At 36.2% G+C, this 19045-nt stretch overlaps 6 protein-coding genes across 9 annotated transcripts; 4 read left to right on the top strand and 2 right to left on the bottom strand.

Annotated features, from left to right (window-relative positions):
- Positions 1-222: 222 nt before the first annotated feature.
- Positions 223-2005, top strand: NDF5 (NDH-dependent cyclic electron flow 5). The gene is made up of 3 exons (XM_018120658.2): positions 223-913; positions 1067-1537; positions 1687-2005. The coding sequence occupies exons 1-3, from the start codon at positions 410-412 to the stop codon at positions 1879-1881; spliced, it is 1170 nt and encodes a 389-aa protein (XP_017976147.1). The 5' UTR covers positions 223-409; the 3' UTR covers positions 1882-2005.
- A 350-nt stretch (positions 2006-2355) lies between these two features.
- LOC18600289 (ARM repeat superfamily protein) lies at positions 2356-5576 on the bottom strand. The gene is made up of 3 exons (XM_018122279.2): positions 5285-5576; positions 3155-4490; positions 2356-3023 (listed from the first exon to the last, which is right to left on the bottom strand). Exons 2-3 carry the CDS (start codon positions 4484-4486, stop codon positions 2544-2546), a joined length of 1812 nt encoding a protein of 603 aa, XP_017977768.1. The 5' UTR covers positions 4487-4490; positions 5285-5576; the 3' UTR covers positions 2356-2543.
- Positions 5577-7692: 2116 nt separating this feature from the next.
- Positions 7693-10011, bottom strand: ING2 (PHD finger protein-like protein). 2 transcript variants are annotated; one of them, XM_018120679.2, is made up of 7 exons: positions 9851-10011; positions 9648-9719; positions 9364-9566; positions 8793-8856; positions 8436-8692; positions 8280-8318; positions 7693-7934 (listed from the first exon to the last, which is right to left on the bottom strand). In XM_018120679.2, exons 1-7 carry the CDS (start codon positions 9894-9896, stop codon positions 7824-7826), a joined length of 792 nt encoding a protein of 263 aa, XP_017976168.1. In that variant the 5' UTR covers positions 9897-10011; the 3' UTR covers positions 7693-7823. The 2 variants fall into 2 exon arrangements, with proteins under 2 accessions (XP_017976168.1, XP_017976169.1); XM_018120680.2 differs by lacking the exon at positions 8280-8318.
- A 904-nt stretch (positions 10012-10915) lies between these two features.
- On the top strand, positions 10916-14494 carry LOC18600287 (Pentatricopeptide repeat (PPR) superfamily protein). Its single transcript, XM_018120544.2, has 2 exons — positions 10916-11178; positions 11295-14494. The coding sequence occupies exons 1-2, from the start codon at positions 11059-11061 to the stop codon at positions 14391-14393; spliced, it is 3219 nt and encodes a 1072-aa protein (XP_017976033.2). The 5' UTR covers positions 10916-11058; the 3' UTR covers positions 14394-14494.
- LOC108660444 (NADPH-dependent aldehyde reductase-like protein, chloroplastic) lies at positions 14353-16638 on the top strand. Of its 3 annotated transcripts, none has more exons than XM_018120547.2 (3): positions 14353-14493; positions 14818-14985; positions 15709-16638. In XM_018120547.2, the coding sequence occupies exons 1-3, from the start codon at positions 14433-14435 to the stop codon at positions 16506-16508; spliced, it is 1029 nt and encodes a 342-aa protein (XP_017976036.2). In that variant the 5' UTR covers positions 14353-14432; the 3' UTR covers positions 16509-16638. The 3 variants fall into 3 exon arrangements, with proteins under 3 accessions (XP_017976036.2, XP_017976035.2, XP_017976034.2); XM_018120546.2 differs by having other exon boundaries at positions 14357-14493; positions 14815-14985; positions 15712-16638; XM_018120545.2 differs by having other exon boundaries at positions 14357-14493; positions 14815-14985.
- A 351-nt stretch (positions 16639-16989) lies between these two features.
- LOC18600286 (NADPH-dependent aldehyde reductase-like protein, chloroplastic) lies at positions 16990-19037 on the top strand. The gene is made up of 2 exons (XM_018122388.2): positions 16990-17560; positions 18331-19037. Exons 1-2 carry the CDS (start codon positions 17175-17177, stop codon positions 18737-18739), a joined length of 795 nt encoding a protein of 264 aa, XP_017977877.2. The 5' UTR covers positions 16990-17174; the 3' UTR covers positions 18740-19037.
- The last annotated feature ends 8 nt before the right edge of the window (positions 19038-19045 follow it).

Below are 19045 nucleotides of genomic sequence, written 5' to 3'. Positions count from 1 at the left end.
AGAAACAGTATATGAAATGTTTGAATTTGAATTTGTCAGGAGTGGGGCACACTGAGAGAGCTGAGAACCAAGAAAAACGGAAATCAAGCTAAATATGCTAAGCCCATTTCTACCATCTGAAAAAGATAAGGTTGATTACTTGACAAAGGTCTTGGTAATAGTAAGAGAAGCTGGTACCGTCCCGAAGAAAAAGGGGTACAGAAATATCTTTCAAGACTTCAATCAGAACCAACCAAAGATATCAGTTGAATTATCCTAATGGAAAGCAAAGGATAAGGGACCACCCTGATCTTTCTCTCTGGTTCTAGATGCCACTGCAAATGGACCTCCTGAGCAGCCTAGCTAGCTGCAACTAACATATAAAAAAGATAAGGAAAGAGTCTTATTATTGCAGTCAGGAAGTATTACTATGGCTTGCAGTTCACTTTTCTCACCCAACTTCACTCCTTTTTCCTCTCCAACACCAACTAGCCATCATTTATGTTATCACCCTCACCTTCCCTCTACATCTCTTCAACGCAGCAATAACAGGAGAGAATTTCCACTTGCATCTGTGGCTTCGATTCCTTACCAACCAATCAACGTGGACTACCTAGAGGGAGAATTCAGTGGCCATGGGGTCACTTTTGAAGGTATTGGTGATAGTTGTGTTGCGAAGATGGGGTTGGATAATGGCAGCACAGCTACTCTAATGCTTCCAAGTGGTTTGATCACTTCTTACAAGGCTCCAATGTGGCATGGGGGCACGGTTGAGCTACTGCACACATCGGTTTCTGAGGGAGATGAAGGTGAGGCTGTGATACAAGGAGGGGTGTCTTTAGCCCTCAACTGTGAAGGTGATAGTGAAGTTTCATGGTCTCCAAGTACTTGGGCTCTTCGTGATATCAGAGGCAATTCGAAGAACTCTATTAAGGTCAGTTCAGTAGTAATTTGGTTAAGCATATGATATTGTGGATACAGATATGGGCGGTGTGCCTAAAATAGTTGAGAAAGACATTGAAAGATTTGTTGTAGTCAAGGTAGTTTCCAATGAGCCTTGATTTCACTATGAACTTGATAAATGCAGGTTGAGCTGATAAGTAGAGAAAATATGGTTGAAACAAGACATATTGTGACTCTCCAAGAAGATGTCTTAAGCTCAGAGATTACAGTCTCGAACTCGAAATCATCACCACTACAATGGACTGGATCTATTATAAGCCATCTAACAGTTAGCAGTCCGGATGCAACATATGCACTTGGATTAGAAGGCTCAAATTTTCTCAACATGCCACCCTTTTTGTCAAATTTTGGTATAATTCCTCCAGATTTTGACCTGGAAAATGATTCTTATATTGGCCAGCTATGGAGTCAAATGGGACTGAAAAGGTTTTGCAGTGGATTGGGACAAAGAAATCAGAAGAATGCTAGTGAAGCAGAAAAAAAGCAGAGAGAAAGTGAAGAAATGGAGGGTGAAGAGGAGGGGTATAAGCAGTTAAAGGAGCAAATGAGCAGGATTTACACCAGTGCACCTAGATTCTTCACACTCATTGACAGGGTACTTTTTCTTGCAAAATTCAAATGTGCTCCATTTTAACATTAGTTTTAGACTTTAACCAAATAACTTACTCTTAAATCCCATTCATCAGAAGTCATAATTGGTTGTCTCAATGAGACTGATTTCTTTTCTTTCCTTCTATGGAGCAGGGTAGAAGAAACTCAGTTGAGGTAGGAAGAGAAGGATTTGATGAATTGTATATGTTCAGCCCTGGTTCAAGCCATGAAATCTATGGCGAGTATGCTTTTATATGTGTAGGTCAGTCAGCCACGCTTAAACCCATAATCTTAGGTCCAGGAGAAGTGTGGCGAGGTTGCCAGCATTTACACAACCCAAACATGTAAACCATCATCAAGCATGCTTTTACATTCATCAAGTAAATTTTCATGCTTGTAAGTTGTGAATGAAAGGTATTACCGTTGGGTGTTGACTGCAATAATTAACATTAACACTTTCTCATTGCTCAAACTCTTCTTAAAATATGAAGAACATTAAATTTGAAGCACCACATCACTGTTTTCAAGAATGAAGATAAAAAGAAAGCAATGTTTTACATTTTTTGATCATGTAATGGAAAAAACAGTAGCTCTAATTTCCCTATGGGAAACATAAATAGGATGTATTTTCAACAGAGAATGCAACATCAGACCATAATATTACTAAGATATATGGAAAATTATCAGCGGTTGCTAATGCCAATCATTCAGAAGATGGTAAAACACTCTTCAACACCCAGAATACGGATTAAGTCTTGCTGACAAGCACATTAACAGGAGAGAGACTACGAAAGCAATGAACAAATATAGGAAAACCAAAGCTTACGAGAAGCAGAAATGCTTTACTCCTGTTAAATTCATTAAACAGCGAACTAATTACTGTTCATTAAAAGGAGTAACAAATATTGTTACAGAAGGGCATTGTAATGACCTATTTCCAACATTCTTCCCACTAACCTTACTCCTAATTCACTAGGATTGAAAGAGTTTGATACAACAGAATGAGTGAGTCAAGTTGGAACTACTTGGAAGCCTTCATCCTGAACTTCAGTCCACAAAAATGAAGTGAGAACTGCAAGTATAATGAAAAAGAGGCCAAAAAGCATTTTAAAAACTGTCTTCTTGCGAGCTTTCTCATTCTGAAAATCCTGAGTTTCAGTTTTATTCTTGGAAACTGCCTCACAAGACGCTTGGACATCAATGTCAGCAGGACTATCATCAGTTGATGACACAGATTCAGAGACACCTTGGAATTCATCACCATCAGTATACAAATGTCCATTCCCTTTGACCTCATAGATCATTCCACGCCGAAAACCATTGGGGTTTGCCATTGGGCTCCATCCAAATTTCTCTGAGGATGGACTTCTGAACCTTCTGGCTTGTTTCTCAGAGTAATCCGAGTTCAAATCATTGGGATCTTGAAGAGAGCGGATGAGCTTTCTTGGAGTTGTAAAGAGATTGTCTACATTAATCCGAGAACGTGACCTCTGAAGTGCAAACATAACAGGGAAAATGCAGTTTTATAAAGTAATAATATCAACAAAACCAAAACTAAACAAACAGAAAAATAATAAAATTAAGAGGACCAAATTCAAATAGACAATTTTGAGCATCTTACCTGAGGACTGGGAGTGGCACTTCTTGGTAGCCTATTTCTAGGACTTCTCTGCAAGAATCCTGCAAATTCTTCTGTGTACTCTGATCCATGATTGGTTAGTTCATGATGATCAAACGGTGAATCACATATGGAACTTCCCCGAGCCACTGCAGAGAACAAACCATCCTTGAGAGATACATCGACACCTCCATTTTCATACCTCCAAAGCTTCCGATTCACACTCCTTTGATCATATTCCATGTTGCGAGATATCTGAGTCATTGAAACTGGTGACTCAATCAAAGAATCAGATTCCATAAAGGAATCAAGCGTCTGTGATTCAGGTGAAGCAGTTGCAGGAGATCTATCCCCATTAGTGACTAAGTTCCTTCTACGGCTGTTGTCTCTTCTACCATAGTTTGACCCGGTAACTGAACCGCAACTATTCTCCAATTTTGACCCTTCCTCTTGAGCTATTTTTTTTGCAGTTTGCAAAGCTTCATAAGCAGCCCCCTTAACATAAGCCATCTGATCAGATTGACACTTCTCCATCTCTTCCATAATCAACTCCACCTCTGAGAACATGCTCCTAGGATCCAACCACTTCATCAAGAAATTAATCATTTGTATTGCTGAAAATCGTTTCTGAGAATTACCTTCCGCAAGCCCAGCATTTGATATTCTCAAACCAGATTTTATTAACAATCTCGCATATGCTTCGACAATGAGAGCATTTTGCTTTGCTAAAGCCATAACCAGGCCCATATGTGCATTGGTCTGAGTGGACTTCTCCTCCAAAGCCGCAGCCACATTCTGACAAACCTTGTTCACCATCTCATCAGAAGCAAACCGCCAGTTATCCGATTCCACAAGGGCCTTCAAACAAAGTGCAGCCCCTGAACTCAAGCTTTCTTGGGAACCCAAAAGAGATTCTGTAAGAGGCTTACAAAGTGAATGAATTATATGCCTCTTCTTATCTTCTGGGGTGGTTGGATCAATCCCGTATCTTGCAATTGCAGGTACCACCTTTGAACATGCCTGTTGAAGAGGGAAGGACCCGGCACTTGAAGCTAATGTCTTGATAATAGTCGACATGATGCTATCAATCTGAGGAACAATCTTCACACCATGGACACGAGCAAGAACCTCATAGAGTGAAATTGTGTATTCACCAGACACAGAGCCGGTCTCTTTGGTCTCAGAAACTTGGGCAAGAAAGACAGGTATTGCCTTGGAATCCAAGTCTCTCACATATGATTTCAGTGCTTTCATTGCTGATTTTCGACTATCAGCATCTTTGTCAAGGTTGGCTAATTCTCGCCGCAGTATTGGGCTAAGATTTCTACCCATCATTTACCTGTAACCACAGAACAAGGTAAGCCATTTTGATAAAAGCAGAAGGAAGAAGAAGAAGAAGAGAGGTGTAGCCCAAGAATTGAGTTGAAAAGATTACATGTAAACAGATAAAAAGGTTTGTTATTTGAAAGCAGCTATCTTAACACCCTGATTTAATGCTGAGGAAACAGAGAAAAAGACAACACAACCAGAAATTACACTCTCATTTCTTAGAATTGAATCAACCAAAATATTTAATATCCAGTTGAAATAAACCAGTTTATATAGAAAATAAGAAGATTTCAAAGTTCAAAGTTACAATTTCCACTACTTCCCTTCATTTTCCTATGAACCTAACACAAAAATAAACCTTCTTTATCTGGGAAATTAACAACTTTCATTATTACAACATATAAGCAGCCAAATCTCAGATTTTTCTTGAAACATAACATGCAGATCAAAGAACACATAAAAAAGTGAAATTTAAAAGCGAAACCACAAAACAAGAACCAAAATTTGATAAAGCCTCTCCCTTTCTATTAGTAAAATAATTTTTTTTTTTAAATATTTGGCAAAAAGGGTATTTAGATACCATGCTAACAAATCTAAACCAAACAAAATAATTCAAAATCAAATCCAAGAGGAAAAAAAGAAGAAGAAGAAAACAGAGCAGCAAACTTTGCTCTGTGTCTGAAATGACAAAACAACTAAAAAGAAACCAAATTTATGAAAAGGGTAATTAAGATTTTGTTCTAAAACCACAAAAATGAACTAAAAATGATATAAAAAAAAACCCCCCAAAAACAAAAACCCTACCTTTCAAAAGACCTCTTTGTTTCTTACTCTGCTCCTCCAACTGGCAAAGCTCTTGTCTTTCTAACCATAAACCAATATCAAAAAATTTTGAATCTTTAAACAAATTCGAAGAACTTTCTCAATCTTGCAACCACTAAAGACAAAAACCCAAGAATCAAACAAAAGTCTTTTTGGGTCTTTTTAATTGAATTTTTTTGGTTTAAAGTATTTTGGTTGGCAGATAGTTGGAGGGGTTCAGGTTTTTAGGGTTTTTCCTTTTTTTTTCTTTTAATTTGATTTTTTCGGAATTTTTTTTGGTCGCATTAATATCTCCGTATTTTGAGGGCTGTCTGATTAAGGGATTCCCTTTTTACGTTGAAATTCAAATCTTCCTTCGAAATCCCACCGCTGTCCTCCTCTTGGCGGGTCCCCGCCGTGAAATTTTGTCATATTTGACTGTTATACCCTTTGACGATTTTCGGACACAGATTCCATAAAGGATATTGTCCGAACTTACCATTCACTCTTCTTCCCCTTTTTCTCTTTTTATTTGAATTAAAATCATAATTTTAATCATAATTGTTTTAAGCAATCATTTTTTTCATAAAATTTTTTTTAAAAAATTTTAATAAATGTTTAATATTTATTGTATTTAATCAAATTTATTTATTTTTATTTTAAATAAAATAAGTTTTATGATTAATTGTTAATCGATTGTCATTAATTAAAATATTATTTTTTATTTTTTATATTACAATATATTGATATGATACTAACATAAAATATGATAAATGTTTATGATTATACCATGATGTTACATTAATTTTCAATTATTTTTTTAATTTAAAATAAAAATATAATTTTACACAATAAAAATAAAAAACTTTTAAAAAATTTTAATTAATTTAAAAGTTTTTGAATATTTAATTGACATTTTAAACTTATATATATAACTTTTTTTTTTTGGGTTAAGACTTAAAAGCGGTCCTTGTAGTTATGAAGTACAGTAGATTAAAAGCTTTAGAAAATCATTATGCAAAAGGTACAACTACTTATTGCATTTTCTTTTAGGTTATCTTAAGTGCCCTTCAAACTTTTTTTTAATTAAAATTAAAAAGATTGTTAAGAGAAATCATTGAAAAGGAGAAATCACTACAAACCCATTTCTCATGATTGTGAAGACAAAAAAAATGTGTACAAAATCCCTTATTTAATGAAAGTAAAGGACTATGCAAAGCTATTATTATTATTCTAATTTTCATTAGTTTTAATCATATTTAACTTAGAGTTTCAAATTAAAATAATAATATAATCATATTTTTTAATTTTGAAGATAACATGGCTCATGGGCTTCATAGCTAAGCACAGCGCCCCATAGTCGAGTAAAGAAGAGTGGCAGTCATTGGATCCTGTGCCTTTCTTGCATTCGTAAATCTAGTTCTAGTTGGGGTTTTGTCTTTTGTCCTGGACCAAGGGTAGTGCCGTCATTTAGATCCTTGTACTTCCGGTGACCCCAAAAATTTTCAGTTCCCGCCCTCCCCATTGCTGGATTCTTTCACAGATTCAAAAGAGGATAGAAAGTATCAGACATCTGCTAAGAGTCAAAAACTCTCATGAGGTAATGGCAGAAAGATTACTTCTTTTGGGCCACAACCCACCTGAACATTTTTTATGATATTACATATTTGAGGAAAGAATTCAAATTTTAAATCTTTTGAAAATTATAAGCTTGTTTAATGATTTATTTTTGTTATGTAGTCGTATCAAATTTTTAAATTTTTTTTATCAAATATCGATGGTGTTATCAAAACGGATACAAAATTCTCACGATGTAAAGCATAAATGCATTAAGTTTTTTATCGTAAGATTAATAAAATGTGTGACTTTTCGAGATTCATATAATGGTGCAATAATCGTAGATGATATATGCTTTCCATATGTAGACCCCCCTACTGGCATCATAAAAGGAAAGGTGGAGTCCAAGGCTTAAGATATTCTGATCCTTTTCTGTGAGTCCTTTGAGTCTCTGTCTATCAAATAACAGCAGTATAAATTTTAAGACAAGTAGGAAGTGATGATCTGTCATTGAACCTAGAATTGAAACAGATGCAAAGATCATTGAATCATCTGATTGTACCATGCCCAAAGTCAGTTGCAGGTTTTAGTGCAGCATGAATCTCAGCAGTTGAGACAAGTCGAGGTCTTTATTCCGTTAGGTAAGAACATTTAAAGGTAATGAACCAGATGTTCCATGTTTATTACCAAATTTATATCCGTAACTCCTGATGGTATACTTGAGAAGAGATCGTTTGGTTGTTTCGTAGGTATGGTCAAGCTCTCGCAACATCTGGTCATATACCATCCATCACAAGTTAAATTTCTCCGCATTTACTCCCACGAATCATCAAATTTAATGGCTCACAGCTCTGTAACAAAACCTATCTCCATTGATTGAATTACAGTTACAATACTTCTTCCTAAATTCTGGAAAAAGATGCTGAAACAGCATAATGAACAATTCACTGAAACATCTCAAATAGTGCAATACATACATGTATCATTATTGACATTGTGGAAGCATTCTACAGGTTGGGCAGTACCACTTTCCCTTGAATCTTGTCTCTGGCGTAAGCCCGACACATGCATAATGGAACCATTCACCTCCTTGACACTGAAGGAACAAATGTGTTAGACAATAAGTACCAAACAAATTCTAAGCAGTCATTGAGTCAAATCATGATGAATAAACAGCAATTAAACTTTTGGGGGGAACAGGGGAGCTCATAATCAAAATATCATGTATTGCAGCACATGTTTGTGCTACATATGCATACTACTCCAACCCCACATTATCTGTCAATTCTTTTGCATAATTCATTATTGTGACACTTAGATGTGATTAATATAAGAAACTTTAATAACTAATAGTTAATTATAGAGAAGTCATATGCAAAGAAATACAAATGCTAGTACATATCAGTACGAAAAAAGAAAGATGCAGAGGAACAGGACTCACATTTTCATTGTCACAGGCAATCATATCTCCAAAAGACACCTAAATAATTGATAAAACAATCCTTCAATTTTGGATCAAAGCTTTTAAATCAAAGAAGCAGTGAAAGCATGCACAACAATAATTAGATGTACAAAATAATGAATAAAAAGGCAGAACCTGGTGGCAGACACAATAAGTAGGTTCATTTGGATCAATAGGCTGTTCTACATCAAGAGGGGTAGCAAAGTCCTTCTTATGGCTCCCTGGAGGAGGCATGAGTTCAAAGTCCCTATCACGCTCTCGATCCCAATCTCTATCCCTGTATTCTAGCCTCTTTGATTGAGGTGTTCCGTAAAAGTGCTTGCGTTTCTCAAGCTTAGGAACAATAGGTAAAGGAGGAAGAATGGCAGGCTCATCTGGTGGTATCTTTCCTTCTGATAAAATTGCAGGAAGAAAAAGCATGGTGACAAATTTATCACCTGAGGCAGTATTTTATCCATCAAAGATGAACAATTTTGATTGCAATTACTGTACCTTGCTTTAGATCTTCTGCAAAGTAGGTCAAATCCTCGTCAAGACGTTTTACATGGCTATCTATCTGAAGTACGTTTCAGATATCAGAATTTTGTGAGCTTTAATCATAATATAATTCACAAAAACCAACAGTAGCTAGTGAAGCTATATATATATAGATATTATATATAAGAAACCGGACCAATGGGTCTAGAATACATTGCATCCATAATTGTGGATGAACAAGAAACAAAAATCTAATTTGTCTTATAGAGGGGAAGTAAGCACGAGAAATTATCAGTGATAAAAACTATCTTGTTAGTCGCAAATGAATTGAATTAGTGTCCAGAAACTATGCCTTTTTGCAGCTTGAACCAAAGTTCTGGTGCTTGCCAGTCATACATTTTAGTGACTGAGTAAAAGCCACTTAGATAGACTTTGAAATAATTATTTTGATTTTGTAACCGATGAGGCCATGAATTCAGATATGCTGGTTAAAAAGGTGCACAAGATTAGTAATTCCATTGCTTTCTACACCATCATACATACCACAAAGCAATGCACAGTCAATCACAAACACAATGGAACTCACCAAATCGTAAGCTTGTCGTGCCAACAGAACCTTCTCGGTGCACAAGCTCAATGCATTTTCTTGACTTGCCTCTATATCCTTTCTCATTTTCTCAATAGTGTCCTCATCTTCATGACTATTATTAAAATAACTATTTCCATTCCCTCTTTTCGCCGCCAATCCTAGACAATACTTAGTTTGCTGCCTTGTATGATTAATCATAGCTTCCCAAAAAAAAAAATTCAATTAAAATCCCCAAATTGAAAACCCTAATTTTTTAAAAACCATAAATCATATAGGCTTACATTGGGACCGTTCATCGAGTTCTCGGATTGTATTCAGGAGTCTCTGAAGCTCAGCTGGCAATGTGCTTGCGTCTATTGGAAATTAAAAAAAATTTGAAACTTCAAATTAAGACATGAAATTCAAGCTCGAAATTAACTTTAAAAAACCTAAAACAATAAAAGTTTTTTGTGAGAAATTTAATCAATTCGAGATTGGCACTTACACTCCAGATAATCGTCTACATAGACGCCGGTTCTTGCGATTGCCATTCTAGGTCAGGAATTTGGGGGTTCTAGGGTTTTGATTTGGAAGATCTAGCGAATTTAATTTTTTTTTCCCGTTCTAGGTTTTCTGCTGGGGATTAAAGACGAAAGAGAAGAAAAAAACGAGGTCGTTTTAGCAGGGTAAATATCAAGAAGCCTTTTGACCGTTGTAAAGGCGGGGAATTCCGGCGGATGGTAAATAATAAATATTATAAATTATAATTGAAGAGAAAACAAATTATTTGAGGACTTTATTTACATTTATTTACTAATTTTTTGCTTTCTAATTTTTTTTACTTTACTATTTCTTGACCTAAACTGAAATAAAAATAACAAACAAGATTTTTAAAAAATAAGAAAATAAAAGAAGTATATAGTAAATGCAAGTTTATTCATAATAAACCATAAACCTTATTCGAATTTTAAACTTGATATTTGTGTCTGTCTCAAGCTTTATTTCATATACTTGATTAAAAATACTCATTATCATCTCTAATTTACCTAATTAAAAATTTACCTTTCATAGCGAGATAAATAAAAAATTCTAATTATATCTTATGACATGTTATTATCAAAATTAAACCTTTAAATAACAAAAATTTAAAACCCAATTTATATCAAGCATCACAATTTAAAATAACAAATTAAGAATTAAATTACAATTGTATCTTTATCTAAATTTTCACCTATACTTTTTTTTACTCTAAATTTTTATGAATTCATATTTAATGTATTATCTATCGATGTATAATACGTACATATTATTAGTAAATCAAATATTATTATTTTGTTAATAAATAAATTTAAAATTTTTAAAAATAAATTATTATAATTTTATAAATATGATATAATATTTTGTAATTATATAAATATTATACATTGATTATGCATCAAATATAAATTTTATTTTTATTTTTTATGATAAAACAAAATTTTGAAAAACATGAAATAATTTTTTTTTTTTTAACTCTACTAATGCAATAACGACATGTCGTTTTTAGTTATTCTTGTGCTTTTGGCGCCAGTCGACAGAGCAAAGCAAAACCACTAGCAATCCATAAACCTAGCAAAACTCTATGATATCTCACTGATATCTTTAAAACCTTTGGCAGAAACTCTTTGCAAAGTTGATGCTCAATCCAATACTCAAAAACCCAACAATAATCCCATGTTTCTTAACCAACTTTCTCTTCATGGTACCTCTACTTATTCCTTCTTTTACCACTTCCCTTCCCTTAAACTCAAACCCCACCAAATCTCTTTTAACCACTCCCAAAACTTCCAAAAGGTAATGCTTCTTATTTTTTTTCTTTTTAATTAGTTATTCATTGACTTCTGTTATAACCCATTTCTTTTTTTCTTATTATATCTCATTTTCTGCTCTTATTTTTCGAAATTTTGCAGTATTTTAATAGGAAATGGAGCAGACTGAGATTAGCTTGTTTTAATACCAATGCTATTTCTAATTCCTTTGATGAGCTTTCTATTGAAGAAAATGAAGGGAATTCGAAGGAAGTTTCTTTCTTGTATTGGATGGAAAATAGAGGTGTAAAAGCCAATCAACAAACTTTTCTTTGGCTTTTAGAAGGGTGTTTAAATTCTGGGTCTATAGACCAAGGAAAGAAGCTTCATGGGAAGATTTTGAAGATGGGTTTTAGTAAAGAGCATGTTTTATCTGAAAAGCTCATGGATTTGCATATTGCTTCAGGTGATTTAGACTCTGCAATCAACGTTTTTGATGATATGCCAAAAAGAAATGTTTTTTCTTGGAATAAAATGATTTCTGGGTTTATTTCAAAGAAACTGACTAATAAAGTATTGAGATTTTATTCAAGGATGGTAGTTGAAAATGTGAATCCTAATGAGAGAACATTCGCCGGAATTTTAAAGGCCTGTAGCGGTAGTAATGTTTGGTTTGAGTATGTTGAACAAATTCATGCTAGGATCATTCGTCATGGTTTTGGTTTTAGCTCCTTTGTTTGTAACCCATTGATTGATTTGTACACAAAAAATGGATTTATAGATTCTGCTATAAAGGTATTTGACAAACTATATGTGAAAGATAGTGTTTCGTGGGTGGCTATGATCTCTGGCTTATCTCAAAATGGATATGAAGAGCAAGCTATTTTGTTGTTTTCTGAGATGCATATATCGGGAATTTGCCCTACTCCATATGTATTTTCAAGTGTTTTAAGTGCTTGCACAAAAATAGAGTTCTTTAAGCTGGGGGAGCAGCTCCATAGTCTTGTTTTCAAACAGGGATTTTCTTCTGAGACTTATGTCTGCAATGCTTTAGTAACTTTGTATTCACGCTCTGGGAGTCTAGTGTCTGCAGAACAAATTTTCAGCAATATGCAGCTTCGGGATGGAGTTACTTATAACTCACTGATCTCTGGGTTAGCACAGTGTGGATATAGTGATAGAGCTCTAGAATTGTTTGAGAAAATGCATCATGATTGCTTGAAACCCGACTGTGTTACAGTTGCCAGTCTTTTGGGTGCCTGTGCATCTCTCGGAGCCTTATATACAGGGAAACAGCTTCACTCATATGCTATAAAGGCAGGATTTTCTATGGACATAATTGTTGAAGGTTCTCTGCTAGATCTTTATGTTAAATGCTCTGATATAGAAACTGCATATGAGTTCTTTAGTACAACAGAGACTGAAAATGTTGTTTTATGGAATGTGATGCTTGTTGCATATGGGCAGTTAGATAATCTCAGTGAGTCTTTTCATATATTTAGACAGATGCAAATTGAAGGATTGGTGCCTAACCAATTTACCTATCCAAGTATTTTAAGAACTTGCACCTCACTAGGAGCTCTTGACTTAGGAGAGCAGATTCATTCTCAAGTTATTAAAACTGGTTTTCAGTATAATGTGTATGTCTGTAGTGTACTAATTGACATGTATGCTAAGCTTGGAAAACTAGAAACTGCCTTAGAAATTCTCAGAAAGCTTCCTGAGGAGGATGTAGTTTCTTGGACAGCTATGATTGCAGGGTATACACAGCATGATATGTTTTATGAAGCTCTTGAACTTTTTGGAGAAATGCTGAACCGAGGGATCCAATCTGACAACATAGGACTTTCAAGTGCAATCAGTGCATGTGCTGGTATTCAAGCACTCAGTCAAGGACAACAAATTCATGCCCAATCTTTTCTCTCTGGTTTCTCAGATGATCTTTCAATTGGCAATGCACTTGTGAGTCTTTATGCTAGATGCAGTCAGAGGCAAGATGCATACAAAGCATTCAAAAAAATTGATAATAAAGATAATATATCATGGAATGTGTTGATATCAGGATTCACACAAAGTGGCTTCTGTGAGGAAGCATTGCAGGTTTTTTCTCAGATGAATAAAGCTGGATTGGAAGCTACTTTATATACTTGTATCTCCTCTGTTAGTGCTGCTGCTAATACTGCTAATATAAAACAAGGAAAGCAGATCCATGCGATGATCATAAAAAAAGGGTATGACTTGGAAATTGAAGCGTCTAATGTTTTGATTACATTGTATGCAAAGTCCGGTAGCATTGATGATGCAAAAAAAGAATTTTTGGAAATCCCTGAAAAAAATGAAGTTTCATGGAATGCCATGATCACGGGCTATTCTCAACATGGATATGGCATTGAGGCAATAGATCTCTTTGAGAAGATGAAACAGGTTGGTGTGACACCAAATCCTGTCACTCTCGTGGGTGTTTTATCAGCTTGTAGTCATGTGGGTTTGGTGGATGAAGGCCTTGATTACTTTGACTCCATGAGCAAAGAACATGGCTTAGTGCCTAAACCCGAACATTATGCTTGTGTTGTTGATCTTCTTGGCCGAGCTGGTCTTTTGTGCCGTGCAAGAAAATTTGTAGAGGATATGCCTATTGAACCAGATGCCATCATTTGGAGGACCCTCTTAAGTGCTTGTGCAGTTCATAAGAATGTAGACATTGGAGAATTTGCTGCTCATCATCTTCTTAAACTGGAACCTCAAGACTCAGCAAGTTATGTCCTCCTTTCTAATTTATATGCAGTGTCTAAGAAATGGGATTCTAGGGACCAGACAAGGCAAATGATGAAAGAAAGAGGTGTGAAAAAGGAGCCTGCTCAGAGCTGGATTGAGGTTAAAAATTCAATCCATGCATTTTTTGTAGGTGACCGGCTCCATCCACTGGCTGAGAAGATATATGAGCACTTAGAGGATCTTAATAAACGAGCAGCTGAAATTGGTTATGTCCAAGACCGTTATAGCCGTTTCAGTGATGTGGAACAAGGACAGAAGGACCCGACTGTGCATATTCACAGTGAGAAGCTAGCTATTGCTTTTGGGCTCCTTAGTTTGCCCAGTGCAATTCCTGTTCGTGTGATTAAGAATCTTCGTGTGTGTAATGATTGCCATAATTGGATCAAGTTTGTGTCCAAGATATCTAATCAACTGATTATAGTACGAGATGCATACCGGTTTCATCATTTTGAAGGTGGCTCTTGTTCATGCAGAGATTACTGGTAAACTAACATTGAAATTGGGTGGCCTAATGGGGCTTTGAAAATGCACCTTGATTTGATGCCTGAGGATGATTTTGTGCTTCATTTAGTCACAATTCATTGTGGTAAGCATTATGCCTTCTTTAATTATCTTCATATAAGACTGCACAGATTCTTTATGTGCTGTAATTTCAAAACTTCTTGTTATCAAGTGCTATCTTCTACTTTCGTAGTTCTTGCTCTGGTTTATTGTATATTCTATAAGATGCTTCCTTCAAGACCTGAGCTGTCTGATCATTATTTAATAGTGGTGTTTGCTTGTGCAAAGATAACTGGTAAATTTTGCATATATTTTGAGCCACCTCCTCAAAAGCTTGTGAAGCATTTTTCATTTTCTAATGACGATCATTTGCTTTATTTTCATTCTCTTTATTTTTCTTTGCAAGGAGAAAACATCAAGAGTACATTTGATGAGCTTATTCTGTTTGAGCCTCACTTCCCTGTTTCCGCTACTGGGTTGAAGTTTGAAAAAGTTCAAGATGCAACAACTAGTATATCTCACTGTCGCTGTCTCTCGAGAAAACCTGAAGCTATCTGCTCTGATGTTAGACAAGAAGGTAACATTTTCCTCCTAAGCACCAACCTTGGAGTTTTAAACCTTAAAAAGAAATAGAGAGGGAAAGAGCATGTGTACACTGAACTCTATCCTAGGTCCATATCTTTTACCAGCCTCCTGCTAATTGTTTTATGGTATATCTAATAGTTTTTTTAATAAAACCTATTCTGCTCCACAGTCATATATGCGTCATGGAATACGTATACTCACTCCCCAAACAACCCTTTCTTTTGCTTTGTTTTATGGTGCATTTAACCTGCCTAGCTAAAACCATGACAGTGTGTGAGTTGTTTAATACTATAAAGTTTTTTGTTTTATTTTTGCTGAAATATTATAATAGAAAATTGATTGACATTTACGCAAATCAATCTCTTTTCTGAAGTTTCAATAAAGAACTTGAAACTCTAGCTACATTAAAGAGTTTGTTCAAAGATGCCAATTGACTTTCGTTTTATAGTAATTTTGTTGTCTAGTGCAAAGGCTGAATTATTTTCCATTCCTATTTCACCTCTGGCAATGGGTGCAATTTTTTGAAACTGTCACAGTATACTTTCACGTCAGAGCCTTGACCTGCTACAAATCATTAAAGCCCCTCAGTCCAGATTTCATTTTGTTCTGATCAGATATAGATATTATTGACACCCATCCATTTCCAAATCCCAACATATAAGTGCTCTTTCCAGTTTTTCTCATTTCCAAACTCACCATTTCACCATTTTGGCAGCAGAAACAGCCATGGAGGAATCATCATCTTCCCTTTCGCTCAAGGACCGGGTAGCAATAGTAACTGGCGGCTCTCGTGGAATTGGCCGTGCCATTGCCATTCACCTCCATTCTCTTGGTGCAAGAGTTGCACTCAATTATGCTTCAAACTCTACACAAGCTGATCTTTTGGCATCTGAACTGAATGCCTCTTATACTCCTGAACATCCAAGAGCAGTTGCTATCAAAGCTGATGTTTCGGATCCTGAGCAAGTCAAGCTACTCTTTGATAGAGCTGAACAAGAATTTGGCTCAAAGATACATATCCTTGTCAACTGTGCTGGGGTGATGGATCAAAAGTATCCAACCTTGGCAAATACAACAATCGAGGATTGGGATACAACATTTAATATCAACACTAAAGGATCATTCCTATGTTGTCGTGAGGCAGCCAATCGCTTGACACGTGAAGGTGGTGGAAGAATCATAATGATCTCCACCTCTCTCGTGGGATCTCTCCTACCAGGATACGCAGCTTATGTTGCTTCCAAGGCAGCTGTTGAGGCTATGACGAAGATATTGGCTAAGGAGCTCAAAGGCACAAGAATAACTGCTAATTGTGTTGCTCCAGGACCAGTAGCCACAGAGTTGTTCTTTGCTGGTAAAACCGAAGAAACCATCAAGAGATTTGCGGATGCTTGCCCTTTAGGTCGATTAGGTGAGCCCAAGGATATAGCAGGGATAGTGGGATTTTTATCTAGTGATGCTGGAGAGTGGACCAATGGGCAGGTAATCAGAGTCAATGGAGGAGTTGTTGTATAAACAGCGTCATGCTGCTCTCTCTCCTTTTCTTTTCCTCTTTGATCTTGATGAATGGTTTTTCCCCCATGTTTCATAGTATTATTTTATCAATAAATAAATAGCACTGGAAGCTGGAAATTTTCTCTGTTAATTATGGTAGAAAAATAATTTTCATAACTTCTACATCTTAAATTGTTATCAAATGGAACTCAACTCAAGAAATGAGCTTAACCCCTTAACCCCTAGAGCTAAAACTTGCCAACTTTAGATTCTGATACCAAAATGGTGAACCATATGAGATGAGACATGAGAGATTCAAAAAGCCATTACAGTTCCAATTCTCTTCTCCATTGCCTTGTACTTTTGTACTCTTAGTAAGCCTTGGAAGTATCCATTTTTAGAAATATCATGTGGTATGGATGTAAGTCACCAGTCAACCAAGCAGTAAATGTGCTCCAACAGGACAACTGGTTAAAAAAGGACCAACAAGGAAACAAGGACAATATCAACTCAAACGCTACTTCTGGCACAATAAAGATAAGGTAACAAGTAGCAATTCCTGGAAACAGTAGATTTCAGAATCTCAAAACTCTTTCCACCTTTCATTAAATACTATACAAAACCCAAATTTTCAGTATCTCTCTCATTTCTTCAATTTCTTCCAAGTTTTAATCTTTTTTGATTCCCATGGCTTCCACCACCACCAGCACCAACCCTCTCCCACTCAAAGATCGAGTTGCTATAGTAACCGGGTCATCTCGTGGCATGGGCAGAGTTATAGCCACTCACCTGGCTGAACTCGGTGCCAAACTCGTTATCAATTACACCTCGAGCTCCGAACAAGCCGATCGCGTAGCTACCCAGATCAATACTCGTTACCCTGGTGACAGCCCCCGAGCTGTTACGGTCAAAGCGGATGTTTCGGACCCCGCCCAGGTCAAGCTTTTGTTTGACTCGGCTGAGCAGGCGTTTGGCTCGGAGATTCACGTCCTGGTGAACTCAGCTGGAGTGTTGGATCCTAAGTACCCCAAAATTGCCGACACTTCCTTGGAGGACTTTGACCGCATTTTCAGGTACTCATGTCACTTGTACAAAATTTTATGATTTTGATTAAAAATATGAGAAATTTAGAATTTGCTTAGTAGATTGGAGTTAACTATGGAGAAATGTGGAACATTATTTTGCAGTGGTAGTTTTCTTGGGGTGAAGAACATTATCTTAATTGATTGGTCAATGGGAAAATAAGGATGCAAATTCTGAAATTAAGGGGTTTACTTTGTTTAGGAATTGGAAGTTATGTCTTAGAATCATGTGACTATGCACATGTTGTTAAGACTCAGTGCACAATGTCATAAATCAGCTAGTTTGGGTGTTCATATAAAACAAATAGTATTAAGAGTCCAATACATACCATACTGCTGAAGTTCAGACCTCTTGGTCAATCTCTTGGTATGAAGAACAAGTAATATCCATTGATAAATTAGGTTGATTACTGCAAAATTGTAGGTTTTAATAGCCTTAGAAGAACCTTTTAGTTGTAAGTATACATGGAATTTTAGACATGCTGCAGGTGGCATGGTACCATAACAAGTCGTAAAAATACCCTGCTTTTTCCTTAATGCTCCATAGATTTCTGTTACGGTAAGGGTCATTTACAGGCTTTTGCATTTGAGTATTGGAATCCATATCGGTGAGATGCAACATGTTAAGAGATTATAGACATTTTGAGGTGGCTGCATTCACTGAAATTCTTATTTGTGCTTTGATGTAATTGAGGCGAAAGAAAGTTAGATTCATTTCTTGAGTACCCTTACCTTATTTAGTTCTGCATATGTTGTTTCAGTGTAAACACGAGAGGGGCATTCTTGTGCGCCAAGGAAGCAGCAAATAGGCTGAAACGTGGTGGTGGAGGGCGAATTATATTGCTGTCATCGTCAATGGTGGCTGCTCTAAGGCCTGGATTTGGAGCATACGCAGCGTCAAAGGCAGCAATAGAGGCAATGATAAAAATAATGGCAAAGGAACTCAAGGGGGCTGGCATCACTGCAAACTGTGTGGCACCAGGGCCAATTGCAACAGAGATGTTCTTTGCAGGGAAGAGTGAAGAAATGGTGCAGAGAGTGATCGATGAGTGTCCACATAATCGGCTTGGTCAGAGTGATGATGTTGCCCCTGTTGTTGGGTTCTTGGCTACTGATGCTAGTGAGTGGGTTAATGGGCAGATCATTCGTGTTAATGGTGGCTATGTATGATTACTTATCACATCATGCCACATGCATTGTGAAGATCAAGGACCAAATCCATACAGACAAGATACGATGATATCTTGTGAAGACAAATTTAGACAATGGATTTTTGTAATATCTCACCCCTTTCCTTCTCTAAATCAGGGACTTCCATTATAGTTAACAGCTCTTTTATGCCTATTTAGTCTTCTGCAATACCTCCTGCTGCACAATAGTGGATTGTTTGTAAATACTTCATATCAGTAAGATGATTGTGTCTGAGTCATAACAGGGAAGCAAAGTTCTGCCCTTGCTGGTTAGTCAATCCTTGCT

This window comes from Theobroma cacao, chromosome 5 (genome assembly GCF_053813885.1).
Source record: "Theobroma cacao isolate CCN51 chromosome 5, ASM5381388v1, whole genome shotgun sequence".
Lineage (NCBI taxonomy): Eukaryota > Viridiplantae > Streptophyta > Magnoliopsida > Malvales > Malvaceae > Theobroma > Theobroma cacao.
Note: the sequence above shows the minus strand (reverse complement) of the source record. Positions and strands in the feature narration are given on the sequence as shown.